This window comes from Arachis ipaensis, chromosome B09 (genome assembly GCF_000816755.2).
Source record: "Arachis ipaensis cultivar K30076 chromosome B09, Araip1.1, whole genome shotgun sequence".
Lineage (NCBI taxonomy): Eukaryota > Viridiplantae > Streptophyta > Magnoliopsida > Fabales > Fabaceae > Arachis > Arachis ipaensis.
In genome coordinates, this window is record NC_029793.2 from 1,244,531 (window position 1) to 1,253,015 (window position 8,485).

The 8,485-nt window shown below is 34.3% G+C and overlaps 1 protein-coding gene across 1 annotated transcript; it reads left to right on the top strand.

Annotated features, from left to right (window-relative positions):
* Nucleotides 371-6,058, top strand: LOC107616531 (plasma membrane ATPase-like). The gene is made up of 15 exons (XM_016318482.2): nt 371-415; nt 929-1,048; nt 1,159-1,257; nt 1,367-1,504; nt 1,764-2,078; nt 2,448-2,774; nt 2,855-2,974; nt 3,139-3,261; nt 3,522-3,626; nt 3,705-4,014; nt 4,168-4,682; nt 4,783-4,956; nt 5,050-5,232; nt 5,333-5,514; nt 5,740-6,058. The coding sequence occupies exons 1-15, from the start codon at nt 374-376 to the stop codon at nt 5,834-5,836; spliced, it is 2,850 nt and encodes a 949-aa protein (XP_016173968.1). The 5' UTR covers nt 371-373; the 3' UTR covers nt 5,837-6,058.

Consider the following 8,485-nt stretch of genomic DNA (forward strand, 5'->3'; position numbering starts at 1 on the left):
AAATTAAAAATTTATTTTATAAATATCAAATTTTTTTTTTGGTGACTTTATAAATATCAAATTGAAAAAACCTTTATATAGGCTTGGCAAAGGACCAAGTCCAATATTTCAATTAGAAGGAAAAATTAAACTTGGAATAATAATCCATCCCCCTACAAAATCTGCGTTTTCTGTTACAAAGTAAAGTGTTAAGTTGCAAAGTCTTAAGTTACTTCAGTGTACTACAAACACTGTGTGAAGATTCACACTTTGTGAGGTAAAATAATGAATGCACTTTCTGATTTATTTTCTCTTTTAATTCTTGGCTATACATTGATGCTATAACAATACAATACAGGATCATCACTGAAGGTGCAATTGGAGGATTTTAGCCATGGAAAGTCTTGAAGAAATCAAATCGGAGAACGTAGATCTTGTTAGTGTTCATTATATCTTATTTCTCTTTTTTTTTTGTTTCAATGTATTTATTTCTGCCTATGAATTATGTTCCTGTTTGGTGAAAAATTATGATTCCTCGTTAATCCTTATGTATAATGCTTTGAATCATTGGATTTATTTATTTATTTTTATTTTTGATTATCAGCTTTGAATTTGGCAATTTTTTTATATATGTTAACATTCTATGTCATTAAATCAATATGAAATTTTTTGCATCCTTTTAATCATGTATAGTTGCTAAAAACATAGCCAACTTGGGTTAGTCGAGTGGTCAGCTCACTCGTCCGCTTAAGCTAAGTGTTGGGGGTTCAAATTCCGCCTTGTTCATGCAGCAACCCATTGGCCAGCGGCAGATCCTTAAATGGAGCTCCGATCCGCGACGTTAAAAACATTCACATCTCAACTATGTTATAAAGCTTTAGATTTTTATATTTTAAATATGAAGCTTTGCCAATTTAATTGTGATAATATCTACTTGCTTGTGTTCTAGGCACAACTACCATTGGAAGAAGTGTTTGAAAAATTGAAATGCACAAAGGAAGGATTGACAAGTGATGATGCCAAGAATCGATTGGAACTTTTCGGTCCCAACAAGTTGGAAGAAAAGAAGGCAAAGAATTAAAATCTTAAATCTTAGTCTGTTCTACATAACAATGTTTTATAAGATTTAATCTTAATGAATTAGACATTATCTTACATTGATCAAAATTTCAAATATAGGAAAGCAAATTCCTGAAATTCTTGGGCTTTATGTGGAATCCTTTGTCATGGGTTATGGAAGCTGCGGCAATAATGGCAATTGTACTGGCCAATGGAGGGGTAATTACAATATAACCCTTAAAATGCCTAATATTTCACTAGTTACTTAACTTTTGTTCTTTTTTACTAATTAATTATTATTATTATTTTTTAAATCATTCCTTAACAGGACAAACCACCAGATTGGCCAGATTTTTTAGGAATAATAGCTCTGCTTCTTATCAACTCCACCATTAGCTTCATAGAAGAAAATAATGCAGGTAATGCTGCTGCAGCACTAATGGCAGGTCTTGCTCCAAAAGCCAAGGTATAATGTAAACTTCTACAAAATCCAATATCTTGTTCTTGTTATAATAACACGAGAACGTTAGATGACTATCAGAATTTATTATTTTTAACTCACATTTTTAAACATTGAAGGCTAACGAACGGCTAAAAATAATAAATTCTGCTGATCCTCTAAGGTTCTTCTAACAACGTTATTCTAATACCAGACATATATGTATAAAATATAGTTATTATTTTTTATTCTAACAGTTTTGAGATGGTGTGTATTTGATTGTAAGGTTTTAAGAGATGGAAAATGGAATGAGGAGGAAGCTGCTATATTAGTCCCTGGAGACATCATAAGCATAAAATTAGGTGACATAATTCCAGCAGATGCTCGTCTCTTAGAAGGGGATCCACTGAAGATTGATCAATCAGCACTGACTGGTGAATCATTGCCTGTAACAAAGAATCCAGGTGCTGAAGTGTACTCCGGATCCACAGTAAAACAGGGAGAGATTGAAGCCATTGTCATTGCCACTGGAGTCCACACCTTCTTTGGTAAGGCTGCTCATTTGGTAGACAGCACTAACCAAGTTGGCCACTTCCAAAAGGTACTATTCTATCAAAATCTTATGTCAATTTTGATCAAATAGGTTCCTGATTTTTTTTGTTCCGTAGACATTTTTGTTCCTAACAATTGAAAAATACTTTTAAGTCCCTGACCTTCACAAAATTTGGACGAATCAGTCTCTCACGGAGGCATTTGGACGGATCAGTCCCTGATGGAGGCATTTGAACGAAAGGACTGATCCGTCCAAGTTTTGTGAAGATGAGAGACTTAAAAGTATTTTTCAATGGTCAGGGACAAAAATATTCACGGAACAAAAAGTTAGGAACCTATTTGTCGTTTTCTCCTTGGTTTTTTTTACGGTCTGATTTATTCTTTGACATGAATCTGATTGATTGGTTAACTTGTTTAGGTGTTGACAGCGATTGGAAACTTCTGCATTTGTTCAATTGCATTGGGAATGCTAGTAGAGATTATTGTTATGTATCCAGTTCAACATAGACCGTACAGGAGTGGAATTGACAATCTCTTGGTGCTTCTCATTGGTGGCATTCCCATTGCCATGCCAACAGTGTTGTCAGTTACAATGGCTATTGGTTCCCATAGGTTGTCTGAACAAGGTGCCATCACTAAGAGGATGACAGCCATTGAAGAAATGGCTGGAATGGATGTTCTATGCAGTGACAAGACTGGCACCTTAACACTCAACAAGCTCACTGTCGACAAAAATTTGATCGAGGTTCGTCTTATTCAATGTAATCTTCTTCGTACTCACTTGTATTCTGTGTCGACCTATCATTCATCTTGTTTGTATTACAGACTTTTGCAAAAGATGTGGACAAAGACACTGTACTTTTGCTTGGAGCTAGAGCATCAAGGGTAGAGAACCAAGATGCTATTGATGCTTGCATTGTTGGAATGTTAGGTGATCCAAAAGAGGTTCGTTACATAGCTTCCTTCTACTAAGTTCTTATATTTATATAATATATATTTACTTCTTTTCTCCGTCTTTATAATTTTATTAAATTTATAATTAAGTCTTGATGTACCAAAATATTTGCAAGCTTATAACTATGTTTGCAACTTTCTCTTGCTCCTTATAGGCAAGAGATGGCATTACAGAGGTGCATTTCTTGCCCTTCAATCCAGTGGACAAGCGCACGGCCATAACATACATCGATGCCGACGGTAACTGGCACCGAGTAAGCAAAGGTGCGCCGGAGCAGGTAATTTTAAATTTTTATTTATATTAGAGAAAGTCTAGGAAGTCAGTAATTTTTGTGTTTTGTGCCAACACTTAATCATAAAAAAAAAGCGAATAATTTCTCACCATTGGATGTAATCTCACACCATTAAAAACATTATTGATGGTCAATTGATAGTTACAAAACATAAAAATTGCTGACTCCTATCACTCCTCTTTATATTATTAGTTTCAATAATGTATAGTGTTTACTGTATAGCTCACATTGCATTTTGGTTTCAGATTATATCTCTTTGTAATCTAAGGGCAGATGTGAAGAACAAAGCTCATTCCATCATTGATGGTTTTGCTGACAGAGGCCTCCGTTCACTTGCTATTGCTAGACAAGTAAGTTCTGAAATTTACACTTTTTTTTTATATAAAAAAAAATTATGATTAGTTATTAAAAAAATTATCTTTTCTCAGGAAGTGCCAGAGAAGACCAAAGAAAGTGCAGGAGGCCCATGGCAATTCGTAGGCCTCCTGCCTCTCTTTGATCCGCCTAGGCACGACAGTGCGGATACCATCCACACGGCTCTTCAACTCGGAGTCAATGTCAAGATGATCACAGGTGATCAGCTAGCTATTGGCAAGGAGACGGCTCGCCGCCTCGGCATGGGAAGTAATATGTACCCTTCTTCCTCCCTCCTTGGCAATGACCAGGATGGTACCTTTGGTGGAATTCCGGTGGATGATCTTATCGAGCAAGCTGACGGCTTTGCCGGTGTCTTCCCAGGTAAGATGTTAATACGTATTATGTTAAACAGTTTAGTCAAACATTTAAGCAGTCATCGTAAAAGCATTAAAAAGAATTTCAAAATTCAATTTATTTTTGAAATCTTAACCAACATTACTTAGAGTGCAAGTTAATTACTAATGTTGGGTGTAGAGCATAAATATGAAATTGTAAGGAGACTCCAAGAAAGGAAGCACATATGTGGAATGACCGGAGACGGTGTCAACGATGCACCGGCACTTAAGAAGGCAGACATTGGAATTGCAGTGGCGGATGCGACCGACGCGGCGCAAAGCGCGTCGGACATAGTCTTGACAGAGCCTGGTTTAAGCGTGATTGTAAGCGCAGTCTTGACAAGCCGGTCTATTTTCCAGAGGATGAAGAACTACACAATTTATGCTGTTTCCATAACAATTCGAATTGTCTTGGGATTCATGCTTCTTGCACTTATTTGGAAGTTTGATTTCTCACCCTTCATGGTTTTGGTAATTGCCATACTCAATGATGGAACTATCATGACCATTTCCAAGGATAGGGTGAAACCATCTCCTACTCCAGATTCATGGAAGCTAAATGAGATTTTCACAACCGGCATTGTTCTTGGAACCTACCTCGCCGTCACCACAGTCTTCTTCTTTTGGGCTATTTATGCAACCGATTTCGCCTCGGTAAGAAAAGAATTATTTAAGAGAAATGTTAGGTGACTGATAATTTTTTTTTTAGTTTACTTGCAACACAAGAAACTGATTGAAAAAGCAACATTTCCAGAACCATTTCGGCGTAAAATCGATCCGAGGTAGCGAAACAGAGCTCACATCAGCTGTTTATCTTCAAGTGAGTATTATAAGTCAGGCTCTCATCTTTGTTACCAGATCAAGGAGCTGGTCTTATGTTGAAAGGCCTGGCTTGTTGCTTCTCACAGCATTTATCATAGCACAATTGGTAAGTTGTAACAAAAAAAAAAACTATTTTGTTTTGCTAATATTTTCTCCTTCAAAGGAGTTTCAAATTTAATCATATTTTTTTTCATGTTAGGTTGCAACATTGTTGGCTGTGTATGCAAACCTTGGCTTTGCAAAAATCAAAGGAATTGGATGGGGTTGGGCTGGTGTCATTTGGCTCTACAGTCTCGTTATTTATATCCCATTGGATATTCTTAAATTCATTATCCGTTATTCCTTAAGTGGCAAGGCATGGAACAATATTACTGAAAATAGGGTATGTAAGGTTAACATTTAAAGTGTTATATGCATTCTGAATTTGCATATATCTAATTTTATACATGCTAACCTTTTTTTTTTGTTGGTGTATGGTGTAGGTTGCTTTCTCATCAAAGAAAGGTTATGGAAAGGAAGAGCGCGAAGCGCAATGGGCTCGTGAAGAACGCACCAGACATAACCTAAATCCACCTGAAGCTGCAGATATATTGAACACAGGAAATGATTATAGGGAATTGACTGAAATCGCAGAACAGGCTAAAAAACGTGCCGAAATTGCAAGGTATATTATCTCTTAAAAGATGACGAAAATATTCTTTGGGTGTCCTTTTTCTGGATTCGGATGCTTGTACACCCGACTGTCTTTTTTCTTATCTAGATAATGTTATTTATACTTTTTTGAAGGTCTAAATATACAAAATTTGGTATGAATAACATTTTTGTATTATGAAATGCTTGCTTTTGTTATATGTCTTGTTTAAAGTTGAACCATGTTATTGTTTTGTAGATTAAGGGAGCTTCACACATTGAAAGGGCATGTTGAGTCTGTTGTGAGGCTCAAGGGACTTGACATTGAGACAATGAATCAAAATTACACTGTTTGAGTAAATATAGCAATTTCTACTAGGAAATATTATTAGTTATTAGTAGAATCTTAGGAAAAGATTGGTAGTGTTCATCTTTGTTGTCCTTTTTCCTTTACTATGTTAACTAGTCCTCATTTTTTTGGAGAGGCTTTGAAATAATCCAACAGTTTTGAGATTGTGCAAGACAATCCAAGGTTGGGTGCAGCTACCTAATGAATTTGATATGTTTTTTTTTTTATTATATATACATTAAATATTTTTGGACACCATATTGATTTAGCTTTTATTTTTAGTTTCTTATTTTGGGTCTGCATTGTCCTAAGTGGTAGTGAAATACTGGATTTTAAAGATGGATCTGTTCTTCCTCAAATGCAAAGTATATTTATTATCTAGAAATTCAACTTTGCTAAATTTTTAAAATGAGACCAAATTAAGAAAAAAAAAAAAGCAAAGATAATCTACATTTTTATTTACAGGGCACAATAGCACATATACATGGAGAAAATATACATTTAAAATCTTATTTGATTATTGGTGGAAGCTACAAAATCTGGAAAGGAAAACAGAATTTGGATCCTCTGAATTTTCAATTTTCATTTTAGAGAGTAAAGTGTGATCTCTCGTTATTGAATGATTTTTCTCTTATATTTTTTCTTGGCTCCACTTATGAAATAAATGGTTAGGATCACACTTTACCTTTTAAAGTGAAATTTAAACTTTGAAGAATTTAAATCCAGACAAACATGCTCTACATGCAAATTCCTCAACTCAGAAGAATCTTCTGTGTAGTAAACAACATCCACCAAACTCCTTAAGCTCCTCCCCACTCCCCCCTTTCTCTCTCTCTTGGGCTTTTCTATAAATGGGCCTATTCTTGGACCAAAAAATCTTAAATGAATCCAAGTCCAAAATGAAAAAAAAACTCAAATCCTAAAAAAAAAGCTTGGCCAATGAGCCTTGGCTCTAATAGCATATCTCCCCCTCCCCACCTCAAAGGTCTAGGGTTCAAACCCTAGAAAATACAATTGAGGAAAAATGTGATAAAATGTGTGAGGAGTGGTGGGTATGTTATGTACCTAGAATTGGGGGTTGTCTAATCCATTGGGGTACCTAGGATTAAGAGTTGTCCAATCTACCGACCTAAAAAAAAAAAGGTTGGATTAGTTGAATGGTCCTGTTTTGTGTATGTAGCAACTCATTGGCCAGCGACAAATCCTTAAATGAAACTCAAATTCACAACGTATTAGTTTTTGATCTGTTGGATTGGGGTACCATGAATAACTAAAAAAAAGAGAAAAAAAAAAAAACAATTTAAGTTAGTCGAATAATAAGCTCTCGCCTTTGGTCGAATGGTCAGCTCACTCGTTCGCTTAAACAAGTGTTGGGAGTTTGAATCCCGCCTTGTGCATGCAGCAACCCATTGGCCAGCAATAGACCCTTAAATGGAGCTTAGATCCGCAACGAATTAGTTTTTGACCTGTTGGGCCTTATATATGTTAAAAAACCAAAATATTATCATAAAAAATTATAGTTACCATTTAGGCCTTATTACATGACAATTATTTTGATTTTACTACTTTGTTATAGTTATATATATGGTTAATTTATCTTGTGTCCTAAAAACATATTAAGATTATAAATTAAATTTCTTTTATTAAAAATACAAAAAAAAATTTCAATACATTTTACATCTATTAAATAAAAAAAATTTAAAATCTTTCACTACTAATAATAAACTTAAGTGTCTTTACTATACATGCTACCTAAACCTATCTTTATCTCCATTGTTATTTCCAAAGAATGATTTTTGCTCCTATCTTCATTCTCATTTTTTAATATCTCGCCAACCCCACAGCTACCCACATTTAGATATCCCCATTCCTATTTACAATCTCTCATATTCTACAATATTTGTGACTTCAAAATTTTCTGTTGCATCTCTAGTTTCTACTTTCTATTGCATGCAAATACTTTGCATGAGGATTTGACACGCAAAGTGTAAGTAACATATAAATGTCAACCCAAGACTGGGTTCTATACACGTTACAGTTACAACATTTTAATTAATTTCAGCCCCGTACAATTTAACATTAGTAGTGCTATTGAAGATAAGTAGTGAAGTAGGCACATACAACTAGGCACACCTTCATCCCACATTAATTCACTTTCACTTTCACTTTCTCAAAACTAACAAGTCTTCGGTTCCTTTAAGTCTTGGGGATTTTTTGCAGACAAAAAAAAAAGAAAGTGAAATGAAAACAAAATCAATTTAGTTAACAATACATGTTAAGATTATTAATTAAAAAAAAAACATAAAAATATTATATAAATTAAATTTTTAATATATTAATAAATTTTAATTTAAAAACTCAAATTTTTACATGTATTTAAACTCAAACAAAGAAAATGCCTCTAACATTATTTTGATTATTTATGTGTGATGTGTCAATGTGAGAGTGTTCATAGTTGGTGGTGCCGATTCAGATATATTAAAAGGTTTCCCACTGTGGTATTTATTTCTCTTCTAATTGTGCATGCTACATTAAGTCTTCTACTCAATTTGATAACACAATCATACATATGGAGTACAGCAGCAAAATAGTTAATTAAGTGTCTAGCTGATTAATATTATATTCTTTATAAAATTTATATGATTTGTATTTTTAT